At 32.2% G+C, this 15350-nt stretch overlaps 1 protein-coding gene and 1 non-coding gene across 2 annotated transcripts in view; both read right to left on the bottom strand.

Moving 5' to 3' along the window:
- Positions 1–868: 868 nt before the first annotated feature.
- LOC118740122 (receptor-type guanylate cyclase Gyc76C-like) overlaps positions 869–15350 on the bottom strand; it is a 24467-nt gene continuing 9985 nt past the window's right edge. The window contains exons 5-9 of the mRNA XM_036471616.1: positions 4936–5186; positions 2568–2639; positions 1880–2025; positions 1286–1433; positions 869–877 (exon numbers count right to left, since the gene is read on the bottom strand). Of these exons, the coding sequence (XP_036327509.1) occupies positions 869–877; positions 1286–1433; positions 1880–2025; positions 2568–2639; positions 4936–5186 (626 nt within the window). The remainder of the gene's footprint in view (positions 878–1285; positions 1434–1879; positions 2026–2567; positions 2640–4935; positions 5187–15350) is intronic.
- Positions 10738–10862, bottom strand: LOC118740255. The gene has a single exon (XR_004993103.1). It is a non-coding gene; the product is annotated as a U5 spliceosomal RNA (small nuclear RNA).

The following is a 15350-nucleotide window of genomic DNA, read 5'->3' on the forward strand; positions in this document are numbered from 1 at the left end:
CACCCAATGGATTTTGCCATATAAATTGAGATCCTATTTGAGAGTAACGCAACACTTTTAATATTTTAATGGCAATTAATGATTAAATAAGTGTTCGATTGTAAGTGTTTTTGTTTAGTTATTATTAAGCAAAAAGTATTTAGTAAGGAGTTTGGACTCTAGAGGCATAAGAAAAAGCACACTCACCTGCAGAAAACTCTTTTGGAATATTTGGCATATATTATTTTTTTCAATGTTTTTTTTTTTTTGTTATTCAAAGCATTAATTCAACGAGAAATTTTTAAAATAATGTATTAGATGAGTTGTGCAAAAATTTTGTACAGTGCAGTAGTTATTAGTAGAATGAGTTATTTTAAATTAAAATTTGTTAAAAAAAAAATAAAAATTTATTTAGCAACTTAGAAATTTTCATAAGACCTAGAACGAGGGCAGTTCTTAAGTCAGCGGCTTTTCGACGAAGGTCCACGGTAGCACTCTACAGCAGCAGATTCGCTAAAAAATTTTCATTCTACTACATACCAGAAGAAATTAAAACCATCGTGCTTATCTCACCTCGAGCTAATGAGCACTTAAGAGTTTGAACGGTTGATACCTGGCATATAACACTATCATTTTTATTCGATAAGAAATTATTTATTTTTAACGATTGTGTCGTAATTATACGAGAAAATGTCTTTTTCCCATATAAAATATATGGAAAACTCCAAAGTCCCAGCGGCACGGTTAAATGTTTACCGTTTTCTAAATAAAAAAATACTGGTGTACTTATTTTTCGTATTCTCCAGTAATGGAAGGTGGCTGCGAAACAATTTGTACCACCCTTATTTACATAAGAAACTTCGATTAAGGTAAACAGCATAGTAGAATCTTATATAGCCTGCAGTGAAAGACAGAATTTCACCATTAAACTTATTTAAGGGCATTTGGTTAGAGACACTGATTAAACAAGGTAACCACAAGAACGATTACTATATAGGTTTATAGAATGAGGTTGACTTTCTAAAACCATATCTGCCCAGCACATTCTTGGCAAAAGCTCACAGCAGATCGATAGCTATTGGGAATTTTTACTGAGTATCAAGTGAAATAATTTTAGACCCCAGTGGCTTCACAAATGTCGCTGAATCTAAGTAAGCACCCTCAAGGATTAAGGTAACCTTAGCTAATCGTAAAAGTATGTTTTTTAAGTAAAAAAGTAAGAAACCACAACCAATATTAGACATTAAGGCATATAAATAAATTTCTAACAAATTAAACGCTACTAAATTAATTGTCTCATACTCACAGGTAATTTATCACTTTGTGTCTGACTAAATGTCCCCACCGGCACTAGGCCAGGAACTGTCATATTTCGACTATTTCGCGCATAGCCACGCGCTAATACTGTATAATTGCCAGCGGCATCGCCATTCTCATCAATGTAAACATGGTAGCTGCAAAGGAGGAAGACAAGTAGAAATTATTGATTTTTTTTAAAGAAAAGTAAAAAAGCAAGTAATTAATATGAAAAGAATGTGTAAAAATTTACGACCACGGAAGCCCTTTAAAATGCCCGCTAAAACTTCCATTTATTTTATGAGCGAAAAAAATACCAATAAGCCCATTAAATACCGAGAATTCATTATTTAAGTGTAATCAAAAAATTTTTTTCGCCTTAAAAAGAAAGCGAATAAAGCGCTTAATCACCATAGAGGCCATTACTTTTAAATTTGATGGCATTTTAACATACATTTCCCCAAAGCAATAGTTAAAAAGCAATATACAACTGAAGTGTACTTCAATGTTTACCATATACAACTAACAACATTGTAGTCGTATTTGTCTTTTCAAACAAAAAAACACAAAAAGAAAGAAAAAGAAAACACCTTTTTCTACTCACCCCATGGCGCTCAGGTATTTAGAACCTTTTATAGCCGCAATGATAGCAGTGCCATTTTTTGGTTTGTCACCAGCCTCCAAAACTTTTATTAGCGCATTTGCATACAAATGAACGGCATCGTAGAGGTAAGCAGCCTCAGCGCTGATCTGCGGAAGAAAGTTAGAAAGTTATTTTAACATAAGAAAAGCTATGACAGAATGAACTAAGAATTTCTTAATTTGCATAGCACGTACATACATGAAAAAATTACTCACTACAAACCAGGGACGGAAAATAATCAAAATTTGTTCACTTAAGAATAATGATCATTCAAAATACTCAAAAGCTATACCAGCGTGATTTCTGATGTATTCTTTTCAGAGGTAGCGACATCCTAATAAAAGCATTAAGTCCCAAAATTTTCAGGTCAAAATTTCAGTAGAATGCTTCTGTATGGCTTTTTTCTATTTTATAAATAATCATTATTTTTTAATTGGAAAAACAAAACTCAATAATAATTTTTATTTCTGAGGAAAAAATAAAAATCATAAAATAATCGTTATTTGTGATCGAAAAAAATAAAAATCATAAAATAATGATTAAATGCTGATTTAAATTATTTTACTCATAATTATTACCGTCCCTGCTTTAAACTAAATGTGCCTTAAAGTACCACTAAAGTTCACACCCAACACGTTTTCGCACTCACCTGCTTTTCGCCACCAAAATAGCCTAGAGGATTGGGAAAATTGAATGGCGGCAGCTCCATGTATTTGTTGACCTAAGCAGCAAGGATAGAGAAAGAGACAAGAAAAATAAAATATCACTTAAGGCACAAGCCGGAAGGTTTATTAAGATTAAGATAAGTATTAAATATTTCACGCACGTTTTGCATCCTTTTCACACATATCACTCCATTAGCTTTCTATTAAGATACACATAGTATGTATGGATATTTATTTGGGGGCATTTCTGCTGACTATACCCGTATTCCACACTCGATAATTGTCGCTTAGATACGCATTAGTACGTGCTTTTATAGCCACAAATATACCTACGAAAAAATGTAAATTAGGCCATAACAGAAAAGTTTCGCTAAAGAAATATTTCTAACCGAAGGCCATTTCGATTTTTTCTTTGCCCTACGTAGGGTCTTTTTACATTTTTCATCATAAATATCTTCGGCTTTTACAGTGGGATCTTAAAGTATAATTTATCGATTTTTTTGCCTTGGACAGTTTTTATTCCTAAAGTTCATTGACCGTGTTAATACTTATCCACCATATCCCACTCCTGATCACCCTAATGTCAGTTATTTAAATCTAACCAAAAATCCTTCAAATCTTGTTAAGAAAATATTTCTTTTATTCCAGTCGAACTATTAAAATAAAAATTTTTTTGTCGATTAATGTCAACGAAAAATGTAAAAAAAAATTATTTCCACATTTTCTTGCAAAAATACCTTAAATTCCGGGGTGCACGGCGAACTTTTTTTTGCTTTTTTGAAAGGTGTTACAGCCTAATGTACATACATATTTATGTAATTATGCCTTTAACTAATACACGTTGTCATTCTTGTTAGCATTATTAGCCTCAGTTTAACCAAAATCTTCGTAAATCGTTGCCAATCATTAAATTTTCGACCTCAATCATTTCAAAACCCTACCCTCTGAAAGCTTATCACATACATACTAAGCTTTAAATCATCTAAACTTCAAACTGATCAGTACATTTTGCGTATGTTTAGGTGTGGATCAGCTAAGTAGTAGTTATAAAAGTCTAGCTGGTCATACAACAAACACTATATAAATTTATATTTCAAACTTTGAATAAAAATTATACAAATTCTGCAAATTTTCACCAAAATTTCAAACTTTTTAATCAGAATGTTCACAAAAAGTCTTGGTATGCTGTTTTCAGAATTTTTATAATTTTTGTACAAAAACTTAAATCTGAATTTATTTGGTGTTTGTTGTATAACTAGCTAGACTTAAAAAAAAATATTAAACATTAAATGAACAAAAGACAAATAGCAAAAACTGATCAGAATATCTCGCTCCTAATGTTTTGTGGACCACTATATGTATATGTAAAAAAAAAATAAGAATATATTTTTATGTATAAATAAATAGATTAGCTGAGCACTTATGTAATTCAATTCTTGTTTGTACTGACTGTGGGATTAAAATCGTTATACATACTGATGCCATAATATTGCAGTTTATTGTCATTAAGCTTAATTAGTTGCGGTTGCAGTATTGTGAAATTGAGTATAACATTAACTAGTAGAATAACAGTTAAGAGTCCAAATATGTATTTGGCATAATTAGTTTATTTTGCTTTTACAAAGTCGCCAGCTGCAATAGTGAACTTTAGGAATGATTGACATATGTACATGTGTTTGTATAAGATCTGCAGATGTTAATCTCATTATGTACTTAAATATAAAAGAACCAAGGAAAGCTCCAAATTTAACACACGCCATGTAAGTATGTAGCTTCACATTTACCATAAAAGAACTAATTTATCAGTGATCCTCTTAAGCCAAAAGTGTTGATAACGATTAAATGGACATATGTACATTAGAGTGGTCCTTAAATGTAGGACGCAAATTTTTACATCACATTTCCTAAGCCTCAACCCCTACGTCAATGCTATTTACTATAGTCGAAGATATCACATATAAATTTTGGTCCCGATTGGAGACGGTTAAGGCGTGTCGCACTTGGGTCAGAGGTCAGATTAAGAAGATGTCTTAACAGAGTCCAATCGGGACCAAAATTTATATGTGATATCTTCGACTATCGTTGTATCGATTTTGTGTATTATTATTAAAAATTATTTTAATTTGTTTGAGTCTCTATAGAAGAGTCTGTACTTTGCCCCCTGTGCGACGCGCCTTAACCGTCTTCAATCGTAACCAAAATTTATGTGTGATATCTGTGGCCATTTGGTCATTTGATTTTAAATATCACCCTAATGTACATACATACATATGTATTTAATTACACTTTTTACTTGCACATATTTTTCGCCACTTTAATTGAAATATGTACATATGTATATGTTCCACTCACCTCCTTGGCAAATTTAGCAAACGACAATGACGCTGTTGGAAAGATGCCCACATATGATTGAAAAGCCACTTCTGCGCTTAAATCGATTTTCTCCAGCAGTAAACCGCGCAAATATTTATCCGGATTAGCTGGATCATATTGTTCAATATCGATGCCAACAACAAAATATTCCCCTTTGGCCAATAGCCCTTTACGTTCCAAACTGACCATCAGGCCAACATGCTCATAGTAGTGGCCAAGTATGAGATAAACTGCAAGTGAGCAAATGGAAAAAGTTCATTTATTGTTGTGAAACGGATTTGTTATTAAAGTCAGTTTCATTTCATGTACTACATACATACATACATATTTACAAAATTCTAAAACTGCCCCATATATTCTAATTATCGAATAAAAAACTCTTTTTTATTAAAAAAATATTAACAAAATTATAAGGTTGTTATAAAAAAAAATTTATTAAAATTTGTCAACGAAGAATTTTTTATTTAAGAATTTAAAAGAAATACATAAGTATGTCCTAGGTATTTATGTTTCTAAAAAAATATTTTAACTCTCTACTGCATGTATAATCATTTTCATTAATAATGAGATTTAAACAAATTTTGAAAAAATATTTTTAGCTTATTGTACTTATTTTTTTAACATTTCCAAATTTATATTTCAAAAAGTAAAAATAAACTCTCCAGTTTTTAATATTCTATACAATAACAAATTATAGAGCAAGAAAAATTGTTACCAAAATTTTAAGAAATATTTTTAATAAAAAAGGTGCTGGCCCAATGTAGGTTTGCTTTGTTCGCCGTACTGACTTTCGTTTGCTTTGATTTACTGTCAACGCGATCAGCTTGCTTGGTTACAGTCTGTTCCCTTAACTTTAAGAATTATTTCCTACAAAATACAACATAAATAAAAAAATAATAAGAAATAATAGGAACATCGTCTTAAGCTCCTATTCTTTTCAGATTGTTTTCAGATTCAGATTCACCTGCTTCGCTGAGTATGAAATTTCTGCGTGCTACATTATAGCTGAAATACTATGCCGGCGAACGGCGAACTCACCACAGCGAAATTCGCGTTGTCAAAATTAGAACACCCGCAAGCATATGAAATTGAACACAGCCAAAGCGAAATGCGAAGTTCGCTTGGCGGCGTTTCATGGCGATAGATTTATTTCTATCGCCCTGCTGGGCGATGACAGCTGTGCGTGCCAAAGGTGGCCGTATTTCTTTTTTGCTTTCAAAGTTTTAAAAGAAAACAACCTAAACACGATTTTTTTTTGTTGTTTGAAAAATATAGTTGTGGATTCGTTAAATCTGGCTTGAAACAAATTATTTATAATAATCTTTCTTTGTTTTACATTTATTTTGTTATCATTTCCTCATTTCTAAATATGATTTAGTTTTTTCCAAATATGGTCACCCAAATTATAAAGGCGACCAAATGGGATCAGCTGTTTTCGCTATCGCTCTAATTCTGTTTAAGTAGGCGAAATAGCTGGGCGAACGGTGAACGACAGCATCGCGCAATTCGGCGAAGTTTGCCGTTCGCCGGTATTGTATTTCAAGCATTAGGTGTAATTTATTGCAGTAAATCTCACCATACCTAAACTATGCTGAAAGCGGGAGATTTTAAATTTTTTTACCATCACCAAAATATTTTCAAACTAAAACTTTCTTAAACCTCTCTCTTGTGATACTTTTCAATTAACTGAATTCAAATATATATAGATTAAAAAAAGGACAACCCCCATACAAACATATAGTTTAGAAATAAAGCCATTTTAAAACCATTTCCATTGATACCCCTGTTGAAATACTTTATTGAAAATATTGAATATGTAGTTTGGGTTTAAATTTCTGAACAGTTGGCAACCTTTTTAAACCTCATTCGTTTGGCACTCATATTGGGATACATCATGATAAAAAAAACTAGGAAGGTAGAACCGCTGAGAGGAATTTATCAAATTCTTGACGAATGGTGAGGCCCAAAACTATCGAATGGTCCAACTGTCATTGCATTTTCTTTTAGACCACACTCGTCATTGATTTCTTGCCACAAGAAATGCTTGGCACCAGCTTTTACGATTACTTTCATCACGAGGATATTCCTGCATTGGCGGAGTCACATGTGAAAATGGTCATTCAAGTGTCATTTCATCATTAATTTGGTACAATTTAAAAATCTTAAATATCAACCAGTGTTGCCGGGTCTTCGGCATGAGAAAACGTCCCTCTTGGTCTGAAAAAAAAGTCATTTTTTACCCAAAAACGTCTTTTTCAAATTATGCACACGTAATTGTTCTTATTAAACTTTTATTGTATACAAAGGTACATAAGTATATATGTAAGGTATATTAAAATTTCACTTCGAAAGATTACATTTAAAATTCATTGTAAACTGGTTTGAGATCCTTTAATATAAAAATCATTTTACATACACTTGTGATCAGCTGATTAAGTCAACAACAATTTGATCGATTTTAGCTGGTTAGCTTTTGTTTATTTAATGTTTATTATTTTTCCATGAAAGCCCAGCTCATTATATAACAAACAAAATATAAATCCACATTTCATTTGCGCAAAAAGTCAGAAGTCATTTTAGTTCAGAAAAAAAATACTAAAAAAATAAAAAAGGCACTAGGCACTAAATAATTTTTTTTTTTGCGTTTTAATTTTCAAAAAGCTTTAGATCTAGTGCTTAAAGCACCAACTTGGCAACTATGCTCAATTGTTTACAAAACCAGCCTTTGAACGCGGGATCCTTAGTCCAAGAATCAAAATGAAAATGCGCGTATGCTTGGTTTGCATCGTATTTAAGTCATTTGTGTACAAAGGATAAATATCTTTTGAAGAAGCTGCTGCAAAAAACAAAGCTTGTTAAGATTTATTAAGAAAATAATTCAAAATCAGTTCTACTTACAAGCAGTGTTGGCGCTGTCCCAAGAAAATGTATCACCGACCAACCCACAAATGTATCCAAAAGTATCCAATTTTCTTTTTTACGTAACCATCTCATAATTTGTAAGAAAACCACACATTTTCAAGAAAAAGAAATAATTTAACTCATCCTACTAAAGACATGGAATACTTGTATATATATTTTTACGTTTCGTAAAATCAAACATTTGTAATTTCAATTCATAAATTAATTTTTTATTCATAAGTACTTTGCAAAGTGAGTATAATAAATAGTAATTAATATGTTACATTTGTACCTGTACACTCTAAAAAGTGTGTGTAAAACTCGTACTGAAAAGTGTCTAATTTTCAACAGGAATCTGTATAACAATACATACGTATAAGATGTTCAGGATTTGATTTTGAACTTTAAAATATACACATAAATATACACACGAAATGTTTAAAGTTGCAAAAATTTTGAAACTAAAAATACATTTCCTACATAATAATAATCTCCTACATAATAATAATCTCCTACATAATAAACATTAGGGGCTTACATTTACTCTATTTTAAACATTTTATGTGCTATTTTGCTCTCTGCGACAAATTTGGTATGTTTATTTTATTACACGGTGTGCAAATTTGCACACATTAAAAGAGGAAAATGGTTACCCCTCTTAATATGCGCAAACAACAAAAAAATTTTAGGTGTATTTTTAAAGTCTTTTCAGTAAAAGCTGTGACAGACGGCAAAACTTATGCATATAATCTGGCATACATATGCGCATAATAATTTTGACCTCACAGACGGCAGTTATGCGGATAAACGAGCCGCAAGGTCGTGGGTTCGAGTCCCACGGCCAATTAAATTTTCATTTTTTTTTTATTTTTTTTTCATTCTTTTTTTTATAAGTTCTATATTTTTTTTACGTTGCTTTCAGTTAGTTGTTGTTGACTTTTTATTAAAATTCAACTCTAAAAATTTAAATTAACTGATAGTAAAATAAAAAATGTGATATAAAATAAAGCAAATGAAAACAAAATAAAGTAACATTAAATATATAGATCAAATAAAATAAAAAAAATATAAAATAAATAAAAACAAAAAAAAATTCGCAATCGCTCCAACCGAGGATCGAACCTGGCAGCTACAGGCTTGTATCCCGTAACTCTTACCACTCGGCTACTGCGGACGCGGGACACGCGCGCTTTGTTTGCTTACTTGTAGAAAAGACAACAGCTGACCAGTGTTGTCAACGAAAACTGCCCGGATCCGAGTTAATTCCCAAAAATTTCGTGCATTTGTTCGGCTTCTTATGCGCATATTAAGCTCGGAACACTTTGACGACAGCAAGCGACAAGCAGCATCTGTCAAATTTTAAATACACACGTTCTTACGGACACAATTATTTTGACGTCAGCACGACATCTTGGCTGCAGGACTGCAATTGTCGACGTCGCCAAATTAAATCTATTTCTAATTTTGCCGGCGACAATGAGTAGATGTAGTGCTGCAAAATTAAATTGGGGAAAATTTTCCAAAACGGATCCAGGCTTTGAAAAAAAAAAAATATTAGGGAGTATAGAGGAGCTTTTTCAGATTCTAAATCTGAAGACCCCACCCTCCGGAGGCTTATAGTTTTAAAGTAATTCGCATTTAAAGTTGCAAAAAATACCGAATTTAACCTCACCTTTTGCTTTGTACACCAATTGAAGTGAAATGTCAGGGCTGCCATACATATGAAAAAATGCCTCAAAAACACAAAACGGAAGCAATAAAAAAATGCAGATAATGATCGCGCGATATTTAATAAAAAAATTTAATTATTTATTGGTCGATTTTTGATTAAAGTTGCATAATTTATCGAAGTATCGATTTTATAATAAAATGCGATGTTTTATTAAAAATGTTCATTATTCATCGAAGTATCGAGTTTTAGAATATAAAGCGCCGCAGGCGAAAATTTTTAATAAAAAATCGCGCGATTTTTAATTAAAAATTTTCATTATTTATGGAAGTATTGATTTTTAGAATATAAAGCGCCGCAGGCGAAAATTTTTAATAAAAAATCGCGCGATTTTTTATTAAAAATTTTCGATATATATGGAACTATATTAATATATGGTTACTGGGTGTTTTATATAAAATCGCGCGATAGGACGATTTTACGCACAACTCCTTTTTGTGTTGGCCGCGTTTTAATAAAATCCTTTAATAGTGGCGTATTTACTTTTAAAACGTATGGCAGCACATATTTGCTCTTACTGTCGGAAAATATAACATGTAACACAAAATATAAGTGATAAGTGGCATATTTAAAAAAAATTGAGTCAAAGCAAATAAAGGCGGGTTATGCAAATAATCTCGAGCCCGTTTGTCTACCGTATAAAATTCATAAAAATTTCTTTGAAATAAATCAAATTTAGTTTTTTAAACAGTGTATTATTTTAAACTACATTTTTAAATTAACAAATGAAAATATGTGATACGTATTATTAAGATCTTGCTTAAAGCATCTTTTTTAGCCTAACTAAACAATTGCGCCTACACTGCTTTGGTGATTGAGATTCTCTTCATTGCTTCGTTCACAAAAAATAAAATGCTCTAATTTCACAATTAAGTAGCGATTTATAAAACATTTAGAAAACGTCATTAATGAAAATCGATTTTTGAACGAAGAAAACTTTATAGAAAATATAAAATTTTGGCCTATTTAAAAAAGTATCCGCATAAAAAATAAGTATCCCGCAAAAATTTAGTAATAAAATTTATAGGGATGTTAAAAAACGTCATTTTTTGGGCAAAAAAAGTCCGAACCTCAACCTGGTAACGGTTGATATCAACACTGACCACTAAAAGACTTGGTTTCTTGTTTCTTTGAATTTATTCATTATCGGTTCGCGACCAATGGAGTCGCAAACCCTTCAAAAATTTTTTATAGACTCATTAGAGTGCTCCTCTCCACGGAAATCTTTAGTAAAAGGCGAAAGATTTATTCGACAACTGAAGAGAAGCCAGAGTGATTTGAACAGCACACTAAGCAACTACTACTTTAGGATATTTTATATACCATATGAGAATTTCGTTGAGTTAGATAAACACGAAAGAATAAACCACGTATGTACTCTGGAATTAACATCAAAATATATATAATAGGGGGATGAATCGGCGAAAACGTATTATTAACGTTTTCCAAAAGCAAAAGAGATATACAGTGAAACCCGCTTAAGTACGCCCACCTTAAGTACCTAACCCGCTTGAGGCCAAACATTTTTACAGGCTAACCTCATATTCGCGGCTTGCGTTTTGGTACGCATGCCGTCGAATTTGTTTTTTTGCGTCACCCGAAATTGAATTGCATGCGTTTGCATTTGATTTCATTGAGCGAAACGTCAAATCAAAATGTCACGCAGAACAAAAATTGGAAAATGAGTTAGCTTCATACGCACGCCGTTCAATTTCGGTTGATCTCATACAAGTTGCATGTGCATGAGAAATTTTTGACAATAAATTGGCGGCATGCGTGAATATTAGGTTAGCCTGTTAGGCACCGTGAATTTTTTTATGTGATCTAAAGAAAATCGCTCTCTAAGGTACCTCCCCGCTTATTTACCCAATCCGTCTAAGTACCTAAATTTTTCTCATCCCATTTATCATTTTACTTATAAGTGCTCTTTTAAACTTTCTTCAAATTTTTACGTATTTTGAAATTCAGTGGCAGTGCTACACACCTTTGCCCAAAAATTTCTAAAAAATCAACGGTAATTCTTAACCACTTGAAACTTGCAAATTATTACGCTGAAATTGAATGGATTATAGGAGTGTATATAAAAAAATGTTACACTTCTGAGAAGCAAGTTTGAAATTTTGATAAAATTTGGAAAATTTTAAGCGAATGTTTTAAGCTTTCGTGGTATTTGTTAGGGAATGAAGTTATCAAGAAGATGTAACTACATCAATAATTATGTTCTCGTCCAAGTACCTCAAAATGATGATATTTTTTGTGAGGTACTTAAGCGGGTTTTACTGTACTTTTGCATTCAGGCAAGTCCATCAAGTCTACATATATACTTGTACGTATGTATGGATGTATGTACAAATATCACGCTTGCTAGAAGAACGTCGTAACTCAAAAAATTGGGTACACCAGCGAAGAGGCTTTCAAGATATTAGTTAGGTTTCTCGCATTGTACATAAATATTTTATAACTGGGAAGAATTTCTTATGAGACTCAATTGACAGATATCGCTATGAAATTTTTACACATCTAAAAAACATTGTGGACTGCAATTTCGGCATACTCAGTACAATTTTATTTAATTTCTATACTATGGCATTCTTTCTTCCGGCGAACGAGAAATATGCAAAGCCAGGTAGAAATCAGCAAGTACTAAAGTGAAGAGCTCACAAGGGGCTGTTGTCTGTGCACTGCGCTTGACTCATGAATTCGCTATTGTTGTTGTTGTTGTGTTCTTGGTTGTCGTTGTGTTTAAGGTTGTCGTACTGTTAAAATTAAGATATTTATATTTACACGCACAGAAAAGTAGTGGATTTCGGTATTAAGGGAATGTATCAACCGGTTATACGATAGCGCTCCTCAAATAAGATAATTTCAAAGCAGCGCGACCGCATATGAAGGGAATAATAAAATAGGTGTTCAAAACATCGTAACTTCTAAAACATTGTAGATGTTTTTCGATACATCGAAATAACTAAACTCAATGACCCAATAACAGAATGTCGAATAGATATACGCGAATTAGAGATACCCGACTGGAGCTAGACTCGATACCTGGTCTGAGAATCATTCAGCTTTTTTTTCTCAAACCTCAAACATTTCAAACCTTCGGGAGTTTCTCGTAAACAACTATTTACCGTTCAGAGACGGCGTAAAAATGCAGGCCTTTCCATTTGAGCGACGTATTCCAAAAATTAAGACAGAAACTCTATCGAACAAAATTTTACCTGATATGTAAATAGTTTTAACTAATATTAATATGAAATATTTTCATTATTAAATTTTTTGTCGAAAAAACTAAGACAATTATTCTTTATTTCATCATGATATTGGACAGAGAAGTATCTTTTTTTTAATTTTTTGCAGTTGAAAAACTATTTGTAGCAGAAAATCAGTTAAGTAATCAAAATATGCGTAATTACCTTGGCTTTCTATTAGTGTGAGATATATTTAAATAAGTATTTATTTCTATAAAAAAATTTGATACTTTTTTATATTTTTTGAAATATTTTTTATTATTAGTTTGATTTTGTTTTTTTCGCAATCTTTGTATATATGTAGTTGTCAAAATTTATGGAGTACACTGTAAGTATTTGAGGGTGGAAAAACCAAAACTGTAGAGGTTCCGACTTTTTCATGCCTGCGTACATAACGTTTCAGACCATATATGTTTGTATGTATGTCAGGCTAAATGGTGGAAGTAAGTATCTGATTCGAGGTTTTGGTGGAATATCTATGTACAGTCTTTGGATAATTTTGATTTGCGTACATCCATATTACCTCTCAGAATCCATCCGAAACTTGATAAGATCAAATCTGGGTATTTCACGCAACTTGAACATCATCGACACATGGCAACGCTTCCACATTAATGCTATAAGTAGCAGCTCACTAGCACGCTACTAAAGTCACCCAACATATGTACATACACACGTACAACAAGTAAACAGCAGGGAATGTTAAACTGTTGGCAAGCGAATACAGCAGAGAAGGCACAGCCGGTATAAAAGTTGAATCTCGCTAGCTTAGAGTGAAAAGTTGTTAAGTCCACTTTATATGAAAATTGATAGTTTTATATAGGAACCAAGAGAAAGTAAAAATGCATCCCTTCGAAAAGGATTAAGGTACTTGTTTTCGTTTTTTTGGGTTTATATTCAATGAAAGTCAAATTTGCCAAGTCCAAAAGATGCACCGAAAATACAATTTTCCTCTTCAGTAAAATTTATAAAAATATACTTAACAACTTTTCACTCTTAGCTGGCGATATAAATATCCATATGTATAGTAGATATGTAGACAAAAGTATGCGCATATGTACGTACACAAACACATAGGAATGTGTGCTGATCCGAGGCGGTTAGAATAACAACTTAACTCATTCTAGATGATTTGAGCTTAAAGAGCGAGATTCCTAACTTTTGTATAAAAATATAAACTTCTTATTAACCTTTTTTGTTAAATTATACCTAGACATTAGCTTCGGCTATATAACACATTGAATATTGAATATCTAGTGAAAGATAGCATGATTTCAAGAGAAAATTGTCACTTTCGATTTAAGTTAATCTTGCATATAACGTATATCCATTTAGCAGCTTACTAAAGGTTTATTATACGTATTCACAGCAGCAAACGAACGCTTTGTTGCTGATACTCTTATTTATGTACATTAGGGTGCATCACTCTCCATCCAAAAAAACGTGTGACGATATTCAGTATAGGCCGAATATTTTTCGAAAATATTTTGGCTGTACCTTCACGGAAGCACTTTAAGTGTAAAATTATTTCGTTAATTTGAATTTAATAAGAAAACTGACCGAAAAGAAAAAAATCTTTTCTAACTTAAATGGCTGCTGATACCGGCAGTTTAAATATAATTAATTTTGTAACAGGCTAACCTAAGGCCCTGTCTCCACAGGAAAACACTGATGCCGTGATAACCATGTCATAAAATATATTTCCAATGGAGACCGCCTATTTCTTATGTGCTGCAATATATGTCAGCGCTTATTGCTTGACATCTATTGCAGGCAATTCGATAGTTTGACAGCCATATTTTCATTTGAAAGAAAGCGTGCTGGTGGTAACATCGATGAAATTTTGATATTAAATCAAAATAAAAATCTGTTCCGTATTGGATAATTTATGATTACGTTTTAGGAAATTATTTAGCTAGTTTTTTAAAGATTTAAATGTTTTTAAACACCGAAATTGAGAGAATGTTGTCTGGTGGCGTCATGCGGCAAATGCTAATTTCAAGACATCAAAGTGCCCACACACAAAAACTTGCAATCACATTGCTCGTCAAAATGACAGTTGGTAGGCCATCGCTGTTCGCCTGTGGAGTTCTGCGGTAACAGGCTAAGCCGACAATTTACTGTAAAAAATTTCTCATGCACATAGTTCAAATTCCAAATTTGTATTACGTGACATTTCAATGTGACGTTTATACACATTTGACATTTTGACGCGACTATGCATAGAAAAGCTCACGCCGGTAATATTAAGTTGAACTGTGATTCGGGGAAAAACACGCAACTTTTTTTGGTGAGGCACCCTAATATACGTATGCATATACATACATACATATGTATCTGGGTGGTTGTTGATTACGTATTTTATTTTTAACCTTTCTTCTCTATATTCACAAATGTGTGTCCAGTTTACTTGGTATATTTTTGGTTCGCTTAACTTTTATGCTACTAAATTTTGCTTTAAATTCTCACACGATTTATTAGTATTTGTATTTAAATAGTACGTTGTGCGCTGTGTT

This window comes from Rhagoletis pomonella, unplaced genomic scaffold (assembly GCF_013731165.1).
Source record: "Rhagoletis pomonella isolate Grant_MI unplaced genomic scaffold, Rhpom_1.0 Rhpom_scaffold_00005, whole genome shotgun sequence".
Taxonomy (NCBI): Eukaryota; Metazoa; Arthropoda; class Insecta; order Diptera; family Tephritidae; genus Rhagoletis; species Rhagoletis pomonella.